The 26,174-nt window shown below is 38.2% G+C and overlaps 1 protein-coding gene across 4 annotated transcripts in view; it reads left to right on the top strand.

Moving 5' to 3' along the window:
* CHD1 (chromodomain helicase DNA binding protein 1) overlaps nucleotides 1-5,511 on the top strand; it is a 55,016-nt gene extending 49,505 nt beyond the window's left edge. For all 4 annotated transcript variants that reach the window (XM_010567959.1, XM_010567962.1, XM_010567961.1 and 1 more), the window contains 5 exons: nucleotides 30-208; nucleotides 2,586-2,682; nucleotides 2,895-2,952; nucleotides 3,884-4,094; nucleotides 4,300-5,511. In XM_010567959.1, the coding sequence (XP_010566261.1) occupies nucleotides 30-208; nucleotides 2,586-2,682; nucleotides 2,895-2,952; nucleotides 3,884-4,094; nucleotides 4,300-4,663 (909 nt within the window). In that variant the 3' untranslated portion in view covers nucleotides 4,664-5,511. The remainder of the gene's footprint in view (nucleotides 1-29; nucleotides 209-2,585; nucleotides 2,683-2,894; nucleotides 2,953-3,883; nucleotides 4,095-4,299) is intronic.
* Nucleotides 5,512-26,174: the final 20,663 nt, after the last annotated feature.

Here is a 26,174-nt window from a genome sequence, read left to right as displayed (position 1 = left end):
TTAATACATTCCTTTTTTCCATTTTACAGTGCAAAGAAAGAATGAGGCCTGTCAAAGCAGCATTAAAACAGCTGGATCGACCAGAGAAGGGCCTTTCTGAAAGAGAGCAGCTGGAACATACTAGACAATGTCTAATCAAAATTGGGGATCACATTACTGAATGTCTAAAGGAGTACACAAATCCTGAACAAATTAAACAGTGGAGAAAGTAAGTTATTCTCCACATTTTTTCTTGAAAAAGGACGATCTGTAATCGCTTCTATTAAGCAGAATAGTTTTAAATTATTTCTCTCGTTTCTTATTCTCCCTTTCTTATATCTTTCTGCTGTTTTAAATAGGAATCTATAAAAAGATGATTATAGATGGTTCTGACTTCTGATGGATTTGACTTTTTTGTACTATATAGCAATGCATTTTCTCCAGTAGGTGGCGTCATCTCACTTCTTACAACTGAAAGCGAACACTAGATAACTTGTTACTTAGACTGTGTTTAGTGGAAAGGAATTCTTACCTTTAAGGATCTGGTTTTTTCAACTTTGAGGGTTGTTTTGTTTTTGTTTTTTTTAATTCCTGCTAAAAATAGGTAATTCTAAATTTCTGTTGAACTTTGTATGATTTTGAGTTGCAGAATTCTTTATTCTTTTTAAAATATACTCTAAAATTATACTACATATTACATAGTAATTATGACTTGATAAAAGTATTTATCATAACTTAGATGTATTTAAAAAATGAAAGAAGAGTTTGCATTTTTGAGGTGACAATTTTAAAAAATTAAGAAAAAATGTTGGTTTGTAAACTTATATTTTAAGTTCTTAATGCAATTTGAATTACTTTTATCAGAGTGCGTACTTTAATCTTTTATGGTTGAAAATACATCCTGCACTTCCATATACAAAAGCTTGTGTTTCATTTTCTTGAAGACTTATGTTAATGTACAATGCTTCTGCTGTTTTTACTTGCTATACTTCAAAATATTAAGGTGATCTGAGAAACAAAAACAAGATCCGTGTTTAATATTTTGGTAAATGTTATATTTCTTAAGGAGAAACTCATAATAGAACCACTATTCATAATAATGCTACAATATTATATGTATTTCGGCTATCTTTAAGAAGTGTAGTTAAGCTACTTCTATAAAGTTATACAGGTGTCATTACGCACACTATTGACTAGTTGTCTACTACCGCAAACCTCTAGACCTAAATAACAATGTTTAAATAATCACATTGAAGGAGCAGACTGTTGCTTCCTGAGCCTGCACACTTAAGATACTTCTGAACACTAGTATTCTGTACTCTTTTAAGCATTCCACCTGTAAATTTGACTAAAAAGATTCTATACTTTAGCTTGGTTACCTGTGATCATAGAAGCAAATGTTTTCTTCATGGTTTTGGCATCTTGACAGCAAAAGACTTGATTTGTTCTTCTTTCATTCCTTCGAGCACAGATTAGGCACAAATTTACTGCCATGCCACTTCCGTCCTCTTTCACAGTTCTCATTTGGCTTCAAAGGCTTTGATCAGGCTTTGGAATTCAGTGGAAAAACTCTTACTGATATTTTCATGAAACAAGGCTTGTAGGTCAAATAGAATCATAGAATCGTTTAGGTTGGAAAAGACCTTTAAGATCATCGAGTCCAACCATCAACCCACCACCATGCCCACTAAACCATGTCCTGAACTTAGACTCTTTGATTCAAACTAATATTTCTAGAGAACTGGCAGCAGGATAGATTATTTTTGCTTCTATTCCTACAGCACTCCATTTAAATAAAATTTAAAAAAAAAAAAAAGGGAAATTTCTATATATTTTCTATTACTTTAGTTAATAGTACAGCTAATTGTCATTAAAAATTATCAGTAGAAAATAATATTTAAAATGCATGTTTCAGCTGGAAGCAATGTGACTGTTTGCCACATTGATAGTTTCTAAATTATTATTTAGTTTGAATAATCTGATTCAAAGTATCAAATAAACTAGTCTTTAGAAAAAACATGCATATTACACTTCTCAGCATTAGTATTGTCATCAGACATTTTGTTTGCATTTTTTATTTCATTACAAACTATAATTTCTGGTAGTTCAGAACTATGTAAGTGTAATTTATGGATATGAATCTACAAGGATTCACAAAACTGAGACATCTATTACAGAGCCTATAAACTGTCTTACACTGTAAGAGATTTCAAGTGTGGAAGAATTTTTACTTAAATTTTTATTTACTGAGTGGTAAATACTCAAAATTCAAACAAACTTTCAGAAGACATACGTAAACTGATGGCTATGTTTTTAAGCAGTTTCACCAATCATTCTGTTAACACAATTGTTATTAGTACTTATAGTATGCACTTCGCACTCTGGAGTATGTAAAAATATTACAAAGTGACAAACTGTTAAAGGAATTAATTAATGTTTCAAATGTTTGAAATACAGCTGGGTAATATTTGCTGTGCAGCTAGGCAATAGTGTGTAAATTTTAGTGTTTGTGGTTTACTGAAGTACTGTTCAAATAATTACGGTTGTATAATACAAGAAAAACAAATGTATAGAAGAATTGTAACTTCTCTTTTTTTCTTCCTCAGAAATTTGTGGATTTTTGTCTCTAAGTTTACAGAATTTGATGCCAGAAAACTGCACAAACTGTATAAACATGCAATTAAAAAACGCCAAGAGTCTCAGGTAGTATTTTCAGACCCTTTCTAAATACACAAATATATATTAAGTATTATAAGTCTTCTGTTAGATTTAAAGGATTATAAAGAACACAGAAATACCCTTCAAGTAGTATTTCTGTTTGTATAGTCTCTTTTGTTAGGATATTTTTTTAATGAATTCAGGGGAACTTTGGGATTTGGGATTTAGTAATGAGTTTTTGTACTTGTCTGTTTTAGCAACACAATGACCAGAATATTAGCAGCAATGTGAATACACATGTAATTAGAAATCCAGGTAAGAAACCTTAAGTATATTCTTCTGTTAGATATTTCAGTTTTCATGTTTATTTCATTTCACATGTTTCCTAGATCTGTCTCCCTAGATCTGTCAGCCTAGAGATAGGCTGATTAGCGAAACTTCACTAGTTTGCTGATGAAATCCAGCTGAGTGCAGACTGAAGCTGGTAATACTGTTTTAAGCAAGTTATTTGACCATCCTTTAAAAAACCAAAAAACTTGGGAAACATTTTTTGTGTTTAATTTTGGGGAGGGAGAGAGGTCTACTCAAAACCCATAAATTTCTTGGAAATTCTGTGCCTATTTGTAGCTGTTCTAGTGTCACTACCGTGTAAGAAAGCAAGCTATTTCTTGAAGTTACAGTTTATTAGTTGTGGGCTGTCTTTTATTGTTGACAATAACACTGATTTTTCTATGCTCTCACACCTGTCTTCTTGTAATATTTGCTTTTATCTTGTGTTATGTAACACTTGTAGTATATTTTCATGGACTTAAAATCAATATAATGTATTTTAGGAATATCACTGAAAGCCTTTCAGTAACAAGGTGTACCTTGAAGATTTTTACTCATGCCAAAGCCATCCCTTCTTAGAGAGGAAGATGCTACCTTTCTGTCTAAAATTGCTCTACTAAAGGCACCTCTACTCACTGCTCATTTGGGCCACATACAGCTTCATAGACTGAATGAAGAGGTTGAAAGGTTCAGTTTCCAAGTCCTACACATGTACATTCTAGCTTGCTTCCCCCTTCTGAGGTTTCTTCCAGTTCGTTCACATTAGTGCATTTGTCTATCAACTATTTAGATCTTGTTTCTGTCAAATTATAATGTCACTTTCAAACTGCTTTACATTTGACCAGTAAAAGGGCTGTTTGAATTAGGTGAACAAAAGACTTTGAGACCTCCTTTTAACCTCTGCTTTATTAAACAGATGTGGAAAGACTGAAGGAGAATACAAACCATGATGACAGTAGCAGGGACAGTTACTCTTCTGATAGACATTTGTCACAATACCACGATCACCATAAAGACAGGCACCAGGGAGATACTTACAAGAAAAGTGACTCTAGGAAAAGGCCCTATTCAGCCTTCAGCAATGGAAAAGATCACAGAGACTGGGATCACTACAAACAAGACAGCAGGTGAGTTTCTTCAGCAATTTTAAAATCTGTTCAGAATTCCCTTCCTGGTTTTGTGGTGTGCTTGTAGCAGGCACCAAAACATCTTTTTGAACAATGCAAAATTGCAAAGATGATATCTCTCTAATGCAGTTATGTTGATTTGACATAATTGTAGTTCTTAATGTGTGCTTAGTAACACTAATACAAAAAATTTCTATTTTTTTAGATACTACAGTGATAGTAAACATAGAAAGTTAGATGACTACAGGAGCAGAGACCACAGGTCAAACCTGGAAGCAAGTTTAAAAGACAGCCGGGCTCATTCAGATCACCGTTCCCATTCAGACCACAGGGTACATTCAGATCACCGCTCCACTTCAGAGTACAGCCATCATAAATCTTCTAGAGATTATAGGTACCACTCAGACTGGCAAATGGACCACAGAGCTTCGGGTAGTGGCCCAAGGTCACCATTAGATCAGAGGTCTCCTTATGGTTCAAGATCTCCCCTAGGACACAGATCTCCATTTGAGCACTCATCAGATCACAAAAGTACACCTGAACATACATGGAGTAGCCGGAAAACATAACAAAGACTGACATTTTCTGGACCTTCTTTTAGCCATATACAGTAAACTAACACAGTAATTGCCTTACATGACTTGAAAGATATGGACTGGATATTCTATCAGTAGCAGTATTGTTACTTCTTTCCAGGATGCAAGGTCTATTATCCCAACAGAAGAAAAATATTTTTGTATTTAAAGTTTATGCTGCACTGTGCTGCAAATGCTGTGGCACTCTTTTTTAAGAAATGGAAGATGTTTACTTTTACAGGGACCTCAACACTGCCCCTTTCAGACTGGATCTTAACTATAAAACTCTTCATGTCAAAGTGGTTTTAGGCTGAACACGTTTTAAATTATGTTTGTAAATGAACTTTTAAACACTGACCTGTGCTCATATTTCAGGAAGGAATGAGGAATTTATTTTCTTTTGTTTCTTAACTCTCAAGGACTTTGTTCACTTTCCAAAGCTACTTGTTTACATTGTACACTGCGACCACCTTGCCGCTTTTCATCACAAGCTTGAATATTTAAATTCTGTACCTATAACTGTAAAATAGCCAGGATTTCTCCTGTTTGTGATCAGTTATAATGCCTTTTTACAAAACAAACAAACAAAAAAATAATAGTAATAAAAAAGAAGAACACAGACAAATGGCTGTAAATTATTGTAAATTAATTAAATGAGCTTTTTTCCCTCTCAGGCTTTTTTTGGCTGTTCCTTTTCCCACCAACTCAGGCCTTCTTGTCACAAGTATGGAAACAAAATCAGTGTACTTAAATGTTTTAATAAAATACCTTGATGAAATCACCGTTCAGAATGTAAAAATGGGGAAAGGGAACATTTTATTCCATTTAGTGCTCCTTTTTTATTGGATACTTTAGATACATGTTTGGGGGGTTTTTTTGGTTTTTTGTTTGTGGTTGTTTTGTGGTTGGTGGTTTTTTTTTTGTTTTGGGTTTGTTTGTTTTTTTTTTTTTTTTTCTACTAAACTGTCAGTGTTGTGATTGTAATGAAATGGCAAGAAATACCCAGTTAAACTGTGCTCTGGAAAGCTTTTCAGGTGCATTGGTTTAAAAGAAAGAGTTTAAATAACTAAACACTTCAGAATCCAAATCAGCCAAAATTTATTGTAAATCCATTTGTGTTCCCTCTTCAACATGGGCAATAATGTCAAATGTGCTATGCAGCAGGTTAATATTTTAGAAGATTTGAATGACTTTATTGACAGAATTGTTACAATGCACACTGATTGTACATAGATAACTTCTATCTGACAAATTAAATTTAAACTAAAAGGTTATGTGGGCTCATGTAGTTTTCTGCTGTGTTTTTTCTCTAGTGTCACTTTTTCTCAGGTTTACCCATAAAAACTTTAAACTCTTACATACTAAATTTTAGTATGCTCTGTGACGGTTAGGGAAGCTATTTAGCCTGGTATTATGTGGTTGGAGCTGTATCTGAGGCTTCAGTTTTTCTCTGCTCTTGCAATGTTGAGCATTTTTTCCAATTAAACAGGTTTATATGAAAGCATTAATACAGAACCAAAATCTGTCCAGAGAGTATTTGTTAGGATCTCACTGTATGTACAGTTGCTGCACATTTAAGTTTTGAGCTTATTTAATGTAGGCTGGGACTCAGTTAATGCTGCTTCATTTCTTAACTCTTCATCTTCCCAGGATCTGGAGGGTTTTGAGTTGTTCTGCTTTTGAGCTTAATTGCTGAAGCAGTGTTTAGGCAGTGGAGTGGCCTCTGACAAGGCTGTGCATGTGTGCTATGCATCTTACACTTCCAGTGGTGAAACTAGAAGCTGGAGCATCTCCAACCACTGATTGACTGTTACTGCTTGAGTAGTGCACAGATCCATCAACAGAGAATAGATAGAGCAGTCCCACTAAGCCTGGTTCACCATCAGTGTCACTATATTATGGCATTGTGGCTGAGAATGTCTAATGTGACATGATAAGTCTGCATCCGGTTTTGTTAACGTTACCTCAGGTCTCTCTGAAATAAGCAAGACAAAATACTTACTTGGTGGCTTTGATTAGCATCTTTGGCAATTAGTCTGCTTAGGCTGTGTTAACTTTTATTCAACGGTGTTTACAGATCTACAAACCACATTTGCAACAGTTAGTTTTTCACATCTGGTTTCAATTAAGTCCTAAGTATAAAGTTTGATGGTGGAGATAGCTTCCACTGTTTATGAAGCTGACTGTTATGGTGTATCTTACTTATAGGAGAATTCCGTATTCTCTGCAAATAAGCCATTTATAATTAATTTTCCATAAACATAGATTTGATCCTTCTTTTGTTCATTTGTAATGAAAAGTCTTCAAGGAGCGTGTCCAGTTCTGAAGCATCCATCGGATGCTAATGTTGCCTGTCTGTAAGAGGTTTTGGGAAGTAAGAATTCTGGTGACTGCAAGAGAAGTCCTTGTGTAGCTGTTGATAAAGATTCAGGTGTTTCATCTACTACACATGGAAGTCTAAGATTTCCATCTTAATTCTATTACTTTTTTCTAGTCTACCATTCCCAGTACTACCTAAAAAGAGTAGATTGTTGGTCAGTCTGAAAAAGCACATTAAAAACTGTATTGCTGCTAGTAGTTTTAAGGACAGAGAAATGCATGCTCTGATTGGTTGCCATTAGTTCATCAGCTGGTGTGTTGGCATTGTCGTCTACCTGCTCACACTCACTCTGTGTTTTCCCCATTTTGACCTTCAGTGCAGATGTCCTGGTGTCCGAGTGGCACTCAAGCAGCTTGTGGTTTCTGAGAACCTTTCACTACTATCAAGAACAGGACTTGCAAAGGATTCAGGCACCAGCCAAAAAAGGATGGCACTTCCTGCAGAAACATGACACTCCTACAACAGGGGTATGCCCTGACATGGACAGCACAGCAACCTAGAGCACTGACTCCCTAGGCTGAATACCTTTGATGCCCGTCTTCATTCTTTTCAGAGCTCAGTTGGCTTGTTTTGTCCCTGTATGATGTTCTGTCATCTGCAAATGGATCTTTTCACCTCCATAGCCCTTACTGTTTAGCTGTAGGGTTCCCACTTAAAATGTAAAATCCCAGTGGGGTACTCTTGTAGCAATGTATTTTAAGGAGCTGTTTCAATCTCCAGTATTATGCTTACTGTTGTGTTCAGTGACATCAGCTTTTCTTAGCAGGATGTTACATGACTGTTACTTAGGAAGATGGGTAAGGCTGAAGACACTAAAGGAGATCATCCTGATACAGCTTTTCTTCCTGATGAGACATTTTATTGAAAGTTGTTCCATGATCAAGTTTTATTTGAACTGCAAATTAATTAAATCCTAGCTTCTTTTTGTGTACTATGGCTGAAATGAGGTCTTCATTTTTACCTTTACAGAAGTAAATGTAGACAATCTCTTGCTTCTAACAGAGTAGTAAAGACTGTTAGAATAGGTAACACCTGGTATGAGTCATTCACTTGTACTGATCAAGGTTTATTTTCCTGAACTATGTCGGGACAGATATCTAGCGCTGTCGCTTGTATCTCTTCATTCTTCTAACAAGCTAGTATGGTTCCACCTGAAATTTAAGCTTTGTTCTTAAAACTTGATGCTGAAGTTTTTATTTGTGAAATGCTCCAGAAGCAGTAGCTAAGAAATGTGTGACACACTGCTAGGAGGAGAAAAAAGAGGAGGTTAGTGGAATTTGTTATTTGTTTCTTATCCTTTTAATTTTTCTCTGAAGTCTAATTATTCTTCTTAAGATAAAAGTTGAGAATAACTGAGTAATGGGGAGCACACTGTGGTCCACCCATCCTTACATTCTCACACTGTATGGGGTCAGTGAAAGATCTTCCTTTGGATATGGTCAACACTAAAATAATGTTTCTAGCATGTATTTTCCAACCCCTTAACCCTATCAATTTATTGGTAATTATCTTATTTTTTTATTTTCAAAATTTTTAACAAGTGAAACACTGCTTTTGGATAAATAATGATATTTAATGCTGGTTGTTAATTAGCATAAAAAAGTAAGAATTGCCATTGTCCTGTTGAAGAGAAAAATAACTATTTCTAAACCTAACATACAAAGAAAATACTTCTGCTTTTTAATTATTTGTAGCATCTTCACAAACTTCTTGTGTAAGTTGCTTACTTTGTTTTACACTCTAAAGCTCAGCACTAGGGCTTTCAATTTATATTACAATCAATATAATTCCCACTTAAAATATGGCAGCAGAATATTTTTTAAAATCAGATATTTGTTCATATTCTGTTATGAGATATATGGTAGAAAAAATTGGGGGTGGGGGTGTTGTTTTACAGAAAATGGGCAAGTCCTGGTCAAGTGCCTAATTTTCAGTTTACTCCAAATCTTCACTATTTACATAAATATAAATACAGAAAATTTGCATGCATTTATTGTGGATTATCAAGACTATTTCAAATTTGTTTTCTTCCATTAAAGAAGATATGACATACCATCATGAATCTTAATTGCTCACAGGAAGTCAAACTGAGCAGCAGTCCTTTGAGATACATAAGTGTTATGTGGATTTTATGAAGAAACTTCAAAGCAATTAATTATAATTCTATGTTTAGTCAACGCCTGAGATCTAACTGTAACCCCAAACTACTTAGTCCAAGCTTGATTCATGGCAGTACTTCTATTATTCTAGCTATAAGAAAAAAATGTAGCCATGTAATGCTCTACAATAACATATAAGAATTGCATGTGAAGTAGCTGCTCTGAACCTGGGTTAACTGCTTAATCTTTCTGTAACAAGCAACCCACAACCTTTGGCCACAGCAAGTAACATGGCCTCATATGGAAGTTCCTGTGCCCCTGGACCTCCCTTCCATTACAGGACCTGCATAGAAGATATCTCTTCTGCATATCATGGACATACCAATAGTCAGGCAGTAATGGTCCATTTCACCTAACCTTCAGGAAGTGTTTCCTTGGCAGTGTATGTTGTCTGTTACATGACTGAATATAAATAAGATACCGATCACTTTGCCTCCCACTGCATGGCCACAGAGGACCCTGCAGCACTTAGAGAAAAGGGCAGCAGGACACAGACTGCCAGAACAATTCATATACTGCACAGGTCAATCTTGGGCCACATTTGAAGGGCCTCTGGTAAAGAAGTCTGCAAGGGATGGACCATGGGCCAGATCTGGTTGGCAAGCCACAGCATGGGCACATTCTTACTGAGAAAGTTAATCCAGCTGTACCAGCTGTATTCTGGAATTGATTTGCAAACTTTTACTACAATATAGTGCCTTTTTCTGTGAAGATTGTAAATGAAAGCCAGTGAAAATACGCACTGCTGACTAAAGCCATATGAAATATTTTTCTGTTTAGGATTTCCTGCCAAAAATATTAATCTTAAACCTGAGCAAATTGGTGTAACGTAATTTTGACAGCTGGGCATTACCACCATTGATCCCATATAGTTAGAGGTACCATGTTTGCACCAACAAAAAGGAGGGCATTGCTGGAAGGAGGAAAGTCTTAACAGCTGTGTATGGAGTGCCTGGCTACACTTTGTGGGGAAAAGGAGTCAGATGAGTTTGTATTTCTTGGGTGCCAGCCAAGTGATCACTGGGTAGATGGTGTTCCAGGGTACTGCTAGTCCCTCTGACCCCTACTATTCAAACCTGAAGTATCCAAGCCCAGCCTGGTACTGAATGCCCCTGATGCTCCCAGCCCAAATTCCCATCCCACAGCTTCACCCTCAGTGTGTGTTTTTTGTCAGCCTACCCCAGAGGCAAGGAAGGAAAGCCTTTCTCTCAGCCTTCCTCTCCCTCTCACCATTGCTCTGCTTCTGAATCCATCTTCCCAACCCTATTCCAGCTTTCCATCAATGCCCTTAACTACATCCTCCAATCAATTTGTTTTCTCCAGGGCCTCTAACTCACTGCACTCATGCACGTAGCCTGCAGCCTCTCCACAGCTGATTTTTTTTGAAATGTGCTGTTTCTTTTGCTAGCCAATGCCCACCTTTACTCTTGGCTGGCTAGCGAAGCTTGTGCATCCCTGTAAAATCAAAGCTTGAATTCTCATTTTGGTGCGGATTTTGGAAACCCGGGCAGATTGCTCTTCCTCCAAATCAACCAAGGCAATCTTCAGAGAATAGAAAAGGAAGACATCCCAGGGGAAAAGTTACTCATGTAACATATCTAGGATTCTGTGAAGCATATTGTGTTCTTGGGAAATGCTTAATGAAGAGTTTATATCTTATATACATTCATACAGCTGAGTTCATACAGCTAAGATGGGTCTTACTGTAATTAAACTGCTAGGCTAAAAATCATGTAGAAAAATGAAGGTGAGAATGAGAAGGTGAGATACGGTGCAAGTCTGTTCTTAGGCTGTTAACAAGGAACTCGCAAAACTGCTAGAACTGGTAAAACCAGAGTAATCTACAGCATGAAGGTTTAATACAGATGCTGCTTAATGTTGCAACAGCCCTGTTTTTGACAGTTCTGCAGACCATCAGAGTAGTTTAACAGTGGATGAAATACTACAATAAAAAAATTGTCATCCTAAGAGCAGCTACTGTCAAATTGTTTCATGAGCTTTACTGAAAGTGAGCTGAAAAATCCATAATTATTGAAGACTTATGGAAATTGCTGATGCAAGACTTAAGGAGGTTTTAAAATATAAACTTTTGGTCCTGTTAGGCAGCTTAAATTTTGATCTCGATTGAGTTCATGCACTAAGGCTGAAGCCCAAAGAAAATACTTGGACGTTATTTATTTGCTAAAAGTAATTATTATGTTTGTCATAGGTTTTACAGCAAGCTCAGTTTTAAGTCTGTCTTCTCTCAAAATAAACATCCGGAACTCATGTCAGAAAATCATATACCACTGATCACATGTAAAAAATTAATTAGCTTTTATTTCTGCAGTAGTCTAAGACCTCAACTAAGTTTTAACTGCAACAGAGTTAGTATTTGCTGAAGTCATTGGAGCATTTGGAAAGTAATCTTCTCACTCATCACTTAAATTAGCTACTGGTTTTGGTTTGCACTAATCCTAGCATTGATAAGTGACCACCTGTAGCATATAGACCAATTAACAAATGTTTCTTTAACATTCCTTTTAATCACAGAGGAGCAGAGAGAACTTCAAAGCTCTGATTTTTGTGAGCATATCAAGTCATCATTCTTTTAAGTGAAGCTCAGTTTAATCTTATATTAGAAGTTTCTGATATACTTAAGAATATATTCTGTGAAACTATCTATGTCTATCAGTATCATAATTACGTGCTATGTCTTGTGAATCTTGGAATTGTGAAATGTGGTCGATGACTGAGCAACATGCACAACTACCATGGCACTGAGCATCCGTAATAAAACTCTCAGAAGGCCACAGCCTTAAATGCCTTTCAGTTCTTTTGTCTGGAACCACCTGTTCCATCTCTTTTTGGTACTGTTTGCAAAGAATTTGTTAATCTGAGAGATAGCTTTCTGTTTTAAATTTTTAACTAAATTAGATTGGTGGGGGGTGATTATATTCTTCCTGTAATGAAATCTGCAGATAGATTGTCTATCTAGAACAGAATAGGCAGATCAGTTTTAAAAGATCTCAAATAGAAAATTGTAATTCTACCTCACTGAAGTCTACCAAAACTATCAAATCTAGAAGGGTAAGGTCTAATCCAGTCTTTTTCCTAGCATGAAAGTAAACAGGGCTGGAAAATTTCCTTTACCTTCACAAGATCTTAAAGGTTCACTAAGTCACATCAAATTCCAAATAAATACATCTGAAGAGTTAGGATTCAGATACTCATTAACCTTAATGCTAGAGGGAAGCACGTGCAGGAAAGAGATACTCTTTCCTGAGTAAGAAAAAGAAAATGCACATGAAGCACTGCATTCTCTAGTTTGGTGCTTTAAAACTTTATTCTTCCCTTCAAATGTGTTTACTGGGACAGTCTCTAGCTAGTGACCGAAGAGAGATGTTTGGAGTGTATGTCCATGAGCTAACAGAACAGATCACCCTGTAGGTCCTACATATTCCAGCACATTCTGGTCAAGTTTTTAAAGTATGAACTCCCATTCTATCTGGTATGTTATCTTTGATAGTGCAGCCTTCCCCATTCTGTTTTAATTAAGTGAATTCATTATAAGATGAATAATATTTGTTTTCAGACAAGAATACAGCCAGAATACTAGAACAAATGAATATGAAATTATCTGAAAGGCAAAGTAGGCCCAATTATTACAGTCTGCAAGTATGTGTATCTCTTGAAATAGTTACCTTTGCAAAGTTCAAGGATGTAGCCTCGGACAATCATAGATGAATGCCCTTCTGCAGTTTTAAAATTCTGGAGAAACTCCATAATCATGACTGCATGCAGGAGAAAACCCAACCCTAGTTGTACTGTCATAGAAATACAATGGGAAAATGTGTGAAGTTTAAAGAGGTTCTATTATTTCAAGTTGCAGTACTGAAAACACGGAAGTATGATGTAAGTTATAGCATCAATTTACTTGTAAATTATCCAATTTGCTTTTAAATTTTTTAATATTCCATCTGTACTTAAGGATGACTCTTGCAATTTGATGGAAAATTATTCTTGATAAGGACGACAATGTTATTTAAGCATAAAACTCAAAACAGACCTTATTATTACAACTACAACCTATGTTTCCATAAATACAAAAAGACATTGTCATTATTAACTTGAAATTTGTTTACATTAACTGTGAGTCAAGTTATTCTTCCATTCATAACCCAAAGGCTTAATAAATGGGTTTGTAATATAATAACATACAGAATAAACAGATGGACTAACAGCCTACCATTTTTTTTACAAAATAAACGTTTTCAATAAATACACTGTAAACATTCAAAACTGAGGCACGATATTTTTAGATGACAGTATTTTAATTTTTTTTCCATAAATGTAAGAATGACTTGACATTTGCATAATTGCAAAACAAATCACTTAGAAGTTAGGAGATTCCAGAACTAAGTTTGCTTGCAGAATCTTAATTCAGACCTCTCTATGCAATTCTCATGATGCAACTTTAATGACAGAGCCCCAAACTACTACTTCTAGGAAAGCCCCTTCATCCACTGCAGACAGTGCATGAAGTAAATTCAGTATTTCTTTTATCATTATTCAGTGTATGATCACAGAATAAAAAACTAATCATTTCTTCTCAGGTGCAGTGATATAGTCAATTTAGTACTGCAAACACTTTAAAATGTATGTTTTATGAGATGAATTGGTGTTATCCCAGCATAACAAGGGGGATATGAGACATACATCTGTTAGTAGTAATGTCTTTTGAACACCAAAATACTTTAATGTGAGTATTTTATTTCATCCTTACTTGGTGGTTCCAAATACTACAATTTATTCGGTGTTTCTTTATCCCTTAATATATCCTTTCAGCCATCAGCATTGACTCAGATCTCTTCACCTAGGATTTCTTCTCCTAGCTTGTTCCTGAGTCCTCCATGAAGGATCTCTGATTGCAGCAGGAAGGCAAGCATGGCCAGTGACAGATGTTCCTGTTGGGGCAAGCTGGGAGATTAGACAAGCTCATTCACTTGTCTGAAAAATAGCATGTGGGAATTCTGGTTACTAAACCAAGTCTTTTCATTGGCTCTTGGCTTAAAAGTAAAATACTTAGCAGATGTGAGAAACAAAACGAGGAAGCTGAAAACAGGCATGTTGAGGGAGATCTGTTTGAAGTTACACGTCACTTCACAAACGTTGAAAATGAACTGGGTACAGATGTAGCCCTGCTTCTCTAGAGTAGGAATGCATGTGTAATGATCTTCCTCTCTTTTTCACACTTGGAAACTTGAGTGCTAAGTTGAATGAAAATTTTAAAGTTCAGCTTTAGAGGTCCAGTGCATCAATGTTGTTCTGACCAAATAGCTTCTTCTGGAATTTTTTCAACAGAAGTGCCCATCAGGTTCATGAGTGAGACTCAGACTCCTGCCTGTATCTCTGTGAGGGAGAAAATACAGAACAGCTGCAACTTTAACTTGGTTCTCTCTTCCCATCTGTTGTAAAGATGGCAAGTGGTTGAATGTAATCTTAAAACTGAAAACATTAGACATCTGGCCAAACATTATTGGTCTTGCTGGTGTCCCACATATAAATACCCTGGTATTCCCAAATGCCAAAATTACACAGAGTGACAGAATAAGCAACCTTTGGGCTATGTAACTGGCATCATCTGTGGAAAGCGTTTTGTCAAAGTAGTTAGTTGTCTCACCAAACACTGTGGATGACTACTCCAGTGTATCTTCCATCTGCTTTAGGAGTGTGACAGCAAAGTAAGTATGTAAGGAATCAAATCTTTTGATGTTTGCCAAACACTGAACCTAGCTGCAACACAGATATCAGGTTTGGAAGACTGGCCCTGAAATAACTGTTCCACAGAGACAGTGAAAAAATCTGAATTTCAGCCAGCTGTGAAAGAAGTTGCTCCATGGTCATTCACAGAAATGCTAGAACACAGCTGCAGATGAAAGAACATGTGTGCTCTGTGGCAGTCAACAGCACCTGGCTCTCATGGCCTGCCCCTCCATTCATGCTTCTTGGGAGTATGGGAGAAACAGGCAATTTAGATAGAGTTGTGTGGTTACAGCTATTTAAAGAAAACACAAAACATCCTCTGCCAACGACCTCTCCTTGCCACCCAAACAGAGACTGATGGATGCTACAGGACATTATTCACTCTGTCATAACTGATTCTTCAACTGCAACATCTTGAAGAATAATTACGGCGGGGCGGGATAAATAGCTATGGCACCCACAACTCAGTAATTATAATTGTTTATTTTATAACCATCTGACCACCTAAATTTGGAGGCTTCAGATTCTACAGAATCTGAGATTTTTGGATAACAGCATATCCATTTAGTCATATGTAAAAGGAAATTCTGTCTTATTAGTGGAAATATTATTTTGGGGAGCCTAGTAAGGAAGAAATTTTTTTCAGATCCTCTTGTCCCAAAATATATGTTGTCAATTCTGGTTTATTACTTTCAATAACTCAGAACTTTTATATCACTGACTTAAAAGGTTTGAGTTCCTCATTGTTCTCAGATTCTTTTGAGCCAGGTGCCTGATGTTATCATTGTGGATGTACAGAAGTTTCCAGAAAATGTGAAATACTTGGCAAACACCCTATGCATCTATGATAGGATTTTAGATTGAGTAAGGAGTAGATTTTTGAAGTGCATTTCCTGATCCCTTCCACTCTCTGGACTTTGATTTGCACTGTTGAACAACCTCTCTCTGCACAAGCCTGGTTATCATCAGATAAAGCCAAAGGGGAAGACACCCTCCCAAGCACCCAGGCCACAGAAGCAGATGAAGCTCAACTGATGCAACTCCATTCTCCCCAAAGGTGTGTGGTATGGATGTTGGGTCCTCAACTCTTTTTTATTTCTTTTTTGACTCTGCAAACCCACTCCTACTGCACTGCATGACTTACTAATGTAGACATAGCTTTCCTTCCCCCTAAGAAAAGCAGTGAAAGAGCGCAGAAAAACTGAAAAACTTTTGCACACAGCCCACCCTGGGGATATCTTTTCAGATTAGTGGTTCCCAGCAAATGCAGAGATGTCACACCTGTCCTTTTCCTGACAATTCCAGCGCTTTCATGTTTACTCCAGGACTCTCACACAGGCATACAAATTAGCAAAGATCTGACACAGTACCAGCTGTTTTAGGCATTGTTAGCTTTTAACCTCTCAATTAAGAATTTTAATGAGATAGTGAGGTACTCTCCATTTGCACCAAATATTCTGTATTATACTAAAAATAAGTGCTTTGTTCTGTCACTTCAGTAAAAATGATCAGACAGAACAATTTGCTGTACTTATTGAATGCAGTTGATTAAGTAGAACATGCCTGAAAAGACAAGTTCTGATGAAGTATCCTCATTTCTTCCTCATGATTACTTCTTCCCTTCATATATGTCACCAAGAAACAGCCCTACGGCAGCTACTGTAAATGCTTGTTTGTACATTTCAAATCTCTCAAGTGCTTTATTATTTCTATGACTGTTTTTTTAGATACGAAGTGCTCTTGGTTTTTTCCGTTTAACATGATTTTAGAAAGGGAAAATATGGAGCGATTTTTAGGAGTGAGCAGAAAGTATTGCTCTATTTGCTAATCAGAAAGTACTGCTTGAAGTGCATGTTTATTTACTGAGCTCAGCTTCATTTTGTTTTGTAAATTCACTTTAAATGATGTAGTCTTTGTAACAGGATATACTTTCTTTTCTCCTTTACACTGCTATTCAATCTTCTCATATGATAGAGATGATACATTTTTATAATTGGGGTTCCATGTTTCATCTTGAGTAGAAGATGGGGTGGGAATGTTTCTTCTCTTGCCAGATATGCAGAGCAGCAGTTGAAGCCACTGGAGGGAGCTGCACTTCCAGCTACCTTGCACAGCATGGGAGCTGCTGAAATGCTTCCCATGGAAAATTCAGAGCACAGTTTCCACTTTAAGACTGCATGCCTGTGAAAGCTTAATACCTAAATGATTAAAAGAAATCTATTTACAAATGTTTGCACGAGCAGTCATATGTAAATACCAAATACTGATTTCTCTAAATTTACTAGCAATGGTCAGTAATTTCAAAGAATACAGTACCCTGAATGCTTCTAACATGAATGATTTCTTTTCCTGAAGCATTGGGAATGTTAGATTGTTAATTAGATGTTATATATTTGAGGAATAACCATAAGATTATTTGTATTTATTTTCAGCTTTTTGAGTAGTTCAATTTGACAGGTGAAATTTTCATGCTTCCTGTGGTCTGTGTATTTCTCTCAAACTTAATTCGTATGTAAAATATGTTAGATGTACTTTTGAGTACCAGAATGGAGCAATCTTCTTGTCATGAATTCCAAAACAGAAAATTTGAGAACTAGACAGTTCGTACAATTAATTTCACATCTTTCTGGACTGTGAAGTGAGCCCTGTTTTATTTTCCCACTGAAAGAAAAATCAGATTCTAAAAATGACCACTATGGCACAAATATGAGGAGGTCATTGTGGCTATTTCTGATGTATTTTATTGCTTGTAATGAGTATTTCTAGGAAAGCTTGCAGCATCAGAAAGAGGGGTGAGAATAGAGGAGCAAAGCGTCATAGAATCCAAGAGAAGACGTTTGTATCAATGTCTCAGCTGATGGATAAAGTGAAACTTTCATCGTGGATTTGGATAATACCATGATAACACTGTGCAACCCTTAGGGTTCATGAAAAAGAGCAAAGCAGACAAAGAGCAAAGGAGAGTTTTCCCAGCAATCCACTGGCATTAATTAAAGTCTAGGGCAGTGCTTCTCAGCCTTGTTAACTTGTGCTTGACCTGGCTTAATCATGTCTCCTGATAGCAATAAGGGATGTGTCAGCCTCTCAGAGATGCTGTGGCTTCAAAAGCCTGAACCCCTGCTGTACCTGAGGAAGCAGGCAGAGTCTGTGCATACAGGCGTGGGAAATGAAGACTCTCAGGAAGGCAAAGGCTGGAAACTGGTGGCTTTCAGTCCCAGGAGGGTATTCTGCCCCACCTGCAGGTCTTCACCTACAGAAAAGATTCAGTGTCCTGGTAGCAGATGAGGGGTTAGGAGCTGCATCTGATGAAGCACCCCACCTGGCTGCACCTGAGCCCCATGGCAGCTGGGGAAAGTAGCAAGTGATAGCAGTGCGGAACTGCCTGCTGTGGCGCAAAGGTCTCCATCTGCTGACCCGACCTAGGAGGTCTGCTGCTTGCCAGGGATTCAGGTCCAGGACATTGTGGGGAGGCTGCCAAGGTTTCTCTGGCTCTCGGCCTATTCCCCACTGCTGCTCGTCCACATGAGCACCAGCAGTGCAGCCAGGGCAGACCGAGCATAGCAAGAATGACTACACGGCTCTGGAAGCGAGGGCCAAGGGCACCAGGGCACACTGGTGTCACTTGCCCATAAAAGGAGGAGCTTGAGGAGGACTAGATAGATCCTGCAGGTCAACAACCACTTTTGCAGCTGGTATCAATTATAGGGTTTCGGCTTTTATGACTGCCAGGCCATTTTGAGGACCAAGGACTGCTAATTGGTCCCACCTGACTGAGTATGACAAAACATCTTGATCCCTTTGTCAAGTCTCACCAACCTGGTGAGAAGAGCTTTAAACTAGGAACAGCAAGGGAGGGAGACGATGATCCACAATCAGGAAAGGAAGTTGTAGCCTAGATTGACAAGCAAAGGGCACAGGGTGATGTAGACAGGAGGGACCCTGCAGCTAGTAGAATAGGGTGGAAGGGGACCTGCCTCAAGAGTAGGCACACAAACAAGGATGTGCAGAGAGGACTGCATGATGGCAAAAGCTCTCACACCCCTTCTGGAAGATCATTGTGACTGGGTGCCTCTCTACATGCATGTAGCATGTAGTCACTAGGGACTTCACCTGACTGCCATGACTTTTCAAACACAACAGAAAGCACCTTAGCGACTACATCTGCCAGATCCCTCAGGATCTTGGGATGCATCTCGTCAGGTCCCATGGACTTGTGGATGTTCAAAATCCAGGCTCATCTGCAAAAATAGAAGTTTGTTACCTTACACAGATTACAGCCTTTAATCACTGAAGAATTGAGAAACCTGGATTCAATATTGCAGTCCTCAGAGCCTGCACACAGCTGTTGCCTAATCCAGTAGTACCTGAAGGGCCTCATATATTAAAATTTACTGCCTTTCTGTATTTCTGCTTCTGATCACACACCTACACTACCCCCTGGCTTCAGAGGTCTGAGCAGCTCAGTGCTATCTCCTGCCTACATCCAAGAGGATACATTTCTATGCTGGTCTTCCTTCAGGGTTCAATCTTGTAGGCATTATCATTTGCACCTTCACTGCCACATGCCAACGTTGATGTTTTTATTTCCCCTTGTGGCTTTGGCAAGATTTCTGTTGACATAACACCAGAAAAGGGTTAGGTATTATCCACGTGTAGAGGGCTATGTTGTGAATTTCTTCAGTCTACGTAGAAAATCTCCAAGCGTAGGAAAGTGAGAACACAAAGCTCTGTTAACTCCACAATGGAATACTGTATTTTTCTTGTGGGCTGCATATCTGCTTGCCTGAATTAGATTTGTGGGTGTCAGAGTGGGAAGGCATTGCTGAAAACCTAGAGATGAAATGGTAACTTCAGCTCCACTGCTTCCTTGACAGCACAAGGCACTCAGTGTAAGGAAGCTGAGAAGTGTTTTGATCCTTTATAGAAAAATGCAGTTATTGGTCACTGCTATGAGCTTGAAACAAAGCTTTGGAGGGCACAGGCAGGGGAAAGAGCTTTCCCAAGATTCAGGGATGCAGTCCTCCAGCCAAAGCTGATACACGATACTCTAATCCCTATATTCAAAGTTATGTGTAAGGGTGAAATAAATGAATGAAAGAATTCTATTGCCCCTTTATGAGTAGGATAGACTGAATGCTTACTTTATGGATAAGAAACAGAGGTGAAAAGGATTGTCAGTGGATATGCTCTTTATTCAAGATGGAGAAATGCCTAATTGTCTTAGAAGTTCTAAACCACCACATAAAGTCACTTTGGCACATCCGAAAATGGTATCCTGAGACTGAAAATCAAGCAGGGTCTCTATGTACATACTGATTCATGTGCACACTTAGTCTCCAAGATCTCTGCTGAGGGGAGCAGAAAAATACCCCACTGTCGTGGTTTAACCCCAGCCAGCAACTAAGCACCACGCAGCCGCTCACTCACTCCCCCCCATCCAGTGGGATGGGGGAGAAAATCAGGAAAAGAAGTAAAACTCGGGGGTTGAGATAAGAATGGTTTAATAGAACAGAAAAGAAGAAACTAATAGTGATAATGATAACACTAATAAAATGACAACAGTAGTAATAAAAGGATTGGAATTTACAAATGATGCACAGGGCAACTGCTCACCACCCGCCGACCGACACCCAGCCAGGCCCCGAGCAGCGATTCCCTGCCCCCACTTCCCAGTTCCTAAACTAGATGGGACGTCACATGGTATGGAATACACTGTTGGCCAGTTTGGGTCAGGTGCCCTGGCTGGGCATGAGAAGCTGAAAAATCCTTGACTATAGTCTAAACACTACTGAGCAACAACTGAAAACATCAGTGTTACCAACATTCTTCTCATACTGAACTCAAAACATAGCACTGTACCAGCTACTAGGAAGACAGTTAACTCTACCCCAGCTGAAACCAGGACACCCACCTAAATTGTTATCTATCTGGGGAATTTTCATTAATGACTGTCAGATAACCTTTATTGTCCACAATTAAACTGCAGTTAGCAGCTGTATATTTAATGCAAGTACTCCACCAGAGACCACTATTGACTATATTGTCATTTAACTACTGGCTATTTAAATATCCAGTAAAAATATCCTCTGAGCAAAGCTGAATTTGGGAAGATTTTTACTTCTTGTCATCAGACTAACAACTTGTTCACTTATAAATGAACTGCTTTTAGATTGCAGGGTTGCAGGTTTTGGCTGTTGTTTTTTACCCAGAGAGACACTACATAGCATGTTGATTTTAAGGATTTGCATTGTAATTGTCAGCACTACCAGACAAGTGATCTTTTCTTAATATTGAAAGAGCTGGTAAGATTTCACTTTTGACGTGAACCTCCTTATTTCCCCCTCCTTCTTACCATGCTTTGGTTCATGTCTCTGACTAGATGAAATGGATCTTTCCTGGTGAAACTAAATGGGAAAAAGTGTTCCAGAAGATCATGTAATGCACTCCAGATGCTGACAGCTGTTTGCTCTGTTCAAGCCAGTGTAGAAATAAGCCAAAGCAAAATCCTCTGAAATGTGCAGAACGAGATTTCACTATGCACTTCTGCTCCCATCAGACAATGTAGGAGCAATATCCTAACACTTTTTTTCAACAAAGTTCTACTTGGCTTGTTTTTTGTAATTGTGAATTCAGATATTTTACCAGAGTCTAAACCCAGAAGTAGAAAGTTTTTCCATTTGTAAGGGTCCTCTATTTCAGTCAGTGAAACAGCCACATCAGGATTCCCAGGTTTTCTGAACAGGTCAACATTAAAAAATAATGCATGTAGAGAAAGCTAAAAAGTAGTCCACAATCTTACAAGGGTTAGCTGAAGCTCTGCTGACAAAGAAAAATCTCTTAGATCTCTTAGCATTTCTGTCAATGGACATGCATGTTTACTTGTAGAAAACTTTCAAGGACTCAAACGCAGAGGGTCATCACTGAAGGACTTGGTATTTTTTGACTGAGGAGCCTTAACTCATTGTGGGGAGAGCGGAAGACTGTGATTGCCATAGACGTAGGTGCATCTGAAATGATTTTTCACTAAATATTCTTATTATAGAGGAATATCTATATCTGATTTCCCAATGGGACTGTGTATTGATCTCTTTAGCATACATAAAGGCCATCTCATTTGCAAGAAGAGGTGAGACTTGTGACTTTTTTATATGCACATTAAATATATATATATATATATATATATATTCTGAAATGGTGGCATTCCAAAGAATCACAAACTCTACTTGTGCAAGCCACAGTTTAATTATTAGGGCCTTTTTACAGGATTTATAATTGCTAAAGTATTGTAAAATAACTAAATGAAAAAAGCCCCAAATATTATTTTTTCAAAAAGTCTATTCTGATATCACCTACCTCTCATAGTTTAGTATCAACTTACTTATTTTACAGGGAATTAGTTAATCATGTTTTAAGGAAGCTGGGGAGAGATGACTGGCAGCACCTGAAGAAGCAAAGAGTAGATGAAGGCAGGTCATGCCAAACCACTGGCACTGCATCAAGGTCAGGACAAAGAAATTAGAGACGGCACCACAGACAATGAGGTACATTACTTTTCCACTTGCCCTAGCCACCAGGAGGGTTTCCCACTGTTGGACTATCTCTACAGAGAGACTGGGTTAGAGAGAGAGTTATTCCTTTGACATGAGATGCTACCCCAATTATACAAAGTGGGAGTGATGTGTTTCAATCCTAACACAGTCTTTAAAGGCAGGTCTCATGTGCTTCTAAGCAGACTGGTATGAAAAAGCTGAGCATTTGTTCTGAGGAAGGACAGCTGCTGGACCAGGCTTTTGGGGTTCTTATAAAAGGGAGGCCAAGTTAAAGGATTTAATCAGATACAGGTAGGTACTGAGCTATTTGTATTGAGGATGTTACAGGCATCTGCAATGATTTCAGCTAGCTTTTAAAATCACTTAAGTCATATACTGGACCTACACTTCAGCCACTGCAGTGCTAGGAAGCATAGCATGCAGACATTTAGGCTGCACTGCTATCTAGTTAGACGTTTTGAGAGTGAGACACCTTGAAGCAAGTAAGGATCCAAAGCAAGAGTTTTTAGCTTTTAGCTATCCAGTAGGAAGTACTGGGGTAAAATTCTCATAGGACTTCACAACTCCAGCTCAGAAGTAGTGCTCTTCTCATCTACCAGAGTTCCCAGCTAAGGAGGCAGCTTGCACTTTCATTTATCACTGCCAGATAAAAGCTGATAAACCCAGCAGGATAATGATTATTACAGTGTGCTGGTTTTGGCTGGGATAGAGTTAATTTTCTTCACAGTAGCTAGTATGGGGCTATGTTTTTGTATTTGTGCTGAAAACAGTGTTGATAGTACAGGGATGTTTTAGTTACTGCTGAGCAGTGCTTACACAGAACCAAGGCCTTTTCTGCTTCTCACCGCATCACACCAGCAAGAAGGCTGGAGAAGCACAAGAAGTTGGGAGGTGACACAGACAGGATGGCTGACCCCGACTGACCAAAAGGATGTTCCAGACCACTATGACATCATGCTCAGCATATAAAGCTGAGGGAAGAAGAAGGAAGGGGCGGAAGGAGGACGTTGGGAGTTATGGTGTTTGTCTTCCCAAGTAACGGTTACTTGGGATGGAGCCCTGCTTTCCTGGAGGTGACTGAACACCTGCTTGCCAACGGGAAGTGGTGAATTAATTCCTTGTTTTGCTTTGCTTGCATGCACGGCTTTTGCTTTACCTATTAAACTGTCTTTATCTCAGCCCACGAGTTTTCTCACTTTTGCTCTTCTGATTCTCTCCCCCATCCCACTGTGAGGAAGGTGAGTGAGCAGCTGCATGGTGCTTGGTTGCTGGCTAGATACAGTCAACCAAGAAAGCAGGAAACATTTGTTTAAACATCTCCTTCACATAATTTAGAGAGGGGATTCCAACAAACACAAATCTCTTATTTTCTAGTCAAACACATTAATAATTTGGCTGCAGAGTATTTAAGGGTTTTGGCAATCTCACCTGTTGAAACTTCTGCTTTCTGTAAAACACTTGTATGGTAATGGCAGCAAGGGACACACCAAGGACAGCCTAAAAGGTAAAACACATTAATTAGAAAACACAGCCCTTGCTCCTATGCAGATGTATGTTATATGCCTTCTATCATTCACTGGAAAACGTAAACAGTCTGAGAATTAAATGCCAAAATTAAGATTAGAAGCCTTACCCACTATGGTCCCACTGAATCTCTTCTTTCCTCTTGTCCCCTGACTCCCGCCTCTTTTTTCTCTTCTCCCCCCGACCGCACACAGACCTCCTTTGGGAGGGGAGAAGGGCCCAGTACAGAAAGGATTCGGCAGCCTTGTTGCCTTCTTCAGGTATGGTTTCAAGAAAAATCAAATATTGAAAGCTTCAGTGTGCAGGCCAGGCCAAGAAGGTCAGGTGTGAGGTTTTCAGAGGCCAAGGTGTATCTATCAGTCAGGCCTGGGAGATGGATGTGGTGCTGTGCAGGAAATGCTGGGTCAGCTGGCTTGTCTCGACTAAGTCGTCCCTGAATAGGAACCTAGGCTGGAATTTAAGATGTACCCATCAGGGCTGGACTAATTTATCTGACTTCAGCTATTTAAAAATTAGCTGCCTGGGTCTCTCCTCTACTGAAGGATATCAGTAGGCACCTCCAGAAGACAATTCAACCCAACCTACAATATTGCCATTTACTCCACTCACTAGAGAGAAGGCCTGCATGTTTAGTTTACTGAATTTATGTGAAATAACTCTCAAGCATAAAGTATGCCACCAATCTCCTTCAAGGCACTCATGACCTTGTTTGGATAAAGCTATCACTTTATAACAACACGGAATGGCATTTATTTGATAATAGCTCCTGACTGTTAGGGCACTGGCACTCTCGCAAGATGTGAAAGATAAAGGCAGAAGAGGAATTTTAACTTGCCTCTCCCAAACTCTGGCAGACTGCTCACCACCACTACACTGTAATAACTCTTACCCATCATCTGCCAAACATGGACCGAGCAAGTCAGGTACCTGCCAAAAAAAGTCCTGCAAGTAAACCAAGCAGATGAACAACACATGAATCTGGCTAGGGTGCAGGTAAAACACTCAAGACTGCATTTGTTTTCTCTGCTCAGCAGCAAAAATACAGGTTCTTTGAGGGACTTTGCGGGATTAAGATGAGAGAAATAGAGATCCTAAAGAAATGTCTTGGTTCAAGTTGAGAAGGCTTCACTGTGTATTTCAATTTTGGATTTAAACACTTCACACACCAACTAGACATATAAAATCTTTTGTAGGCGCAGCCCTCAGCACATACTGGAATCAATGACATGTATGCATTTCGTTTATATAATGGAATATTCTTCTACTGTTATGGTGTAGAAAAAAAGGGAAATTAAGCTTCAAAACTCTAATAATAATGAAAATAATTCCTATAAAGAAAAGTTATTGGCACTCCATATGCCTCACATTAAGTCCTTTTTATATCTAGTTATCTATTCTGATACATATCCCTGCATGTATCCAAAGTCTGTAATAAATCTTACTGTTCACAGTTGATTTACTACCAGCAGCTTTTAATTTCAATGAAGTGTAATTTACAAACATAGTCAGATTAAAAGAATTCTAAATCAGATCAGATGCAATTGTTTTACATCAGCATCACAAAAATTTACCTGCATACTTGTACTTGATCTGTGGCTACACTGCTCTCTAAAACAGCTAATTAGTAAGAATGATAAAATCTAATGAACAACATTGACCCACACAATCCTTATTCGTTTTGAATATAGATGGAGAGAACTAGCAGCACAACACAGAGAATACTTGTCTTGTAAAAAACAACAAAGAATACCTTCTAAAAAAAGGGAATTATTACTAGTCATGTCTATGCATTGTATAGATGGTAGTCTTTAATAGCTAGAATAGGAAAAGACAGAAAGAAATACAGTTTATATCAGTCAAGATACAGATGGGAATTAAAATAACCCAAAGCATGAAAATGTCAGTGTAAAACACTGCAGCTGTACTTACATGAAGAAAATGAATGCAAGATTTGAAACTGTGCTATGAGTCTGTCAAAAGAGAAGAAAGCCACAAACCACTTGGGCTTTTTTTCAGAACACATCCACTAGTAAAACCTTCATTAGGCAGTGCAAAGCTTCTAACATTGCTTGCTTCACTTCAGGGTGTATGTAAGCAAATAGCCACCTGCACATCCTCAAAACCCATAAATTGCATGGTATCCATAA

This window comes from Haliaeetus leucocephalus, unplaced genomic scaffold, assembly GCF_000737465.1.
Source record: "Haliaeetus leucocephalus isolate CR32 unplaced genomic scaffold, Haliaeetus_leucocephalus-4.0 Scaffold231, whole genome shotgun sequence".
Taxonomy (NCBI): Eukaryota; Metazoa; Chordata; class Aves; order Accipitriformes; family Accipitridae; genus Haliaeetus; species Haliaeetus leucocephalus.
Note: the sequence above shows the minus strand (reverse complement) of the source record. Positions and strands in the feature narration are given on the sequence as shown.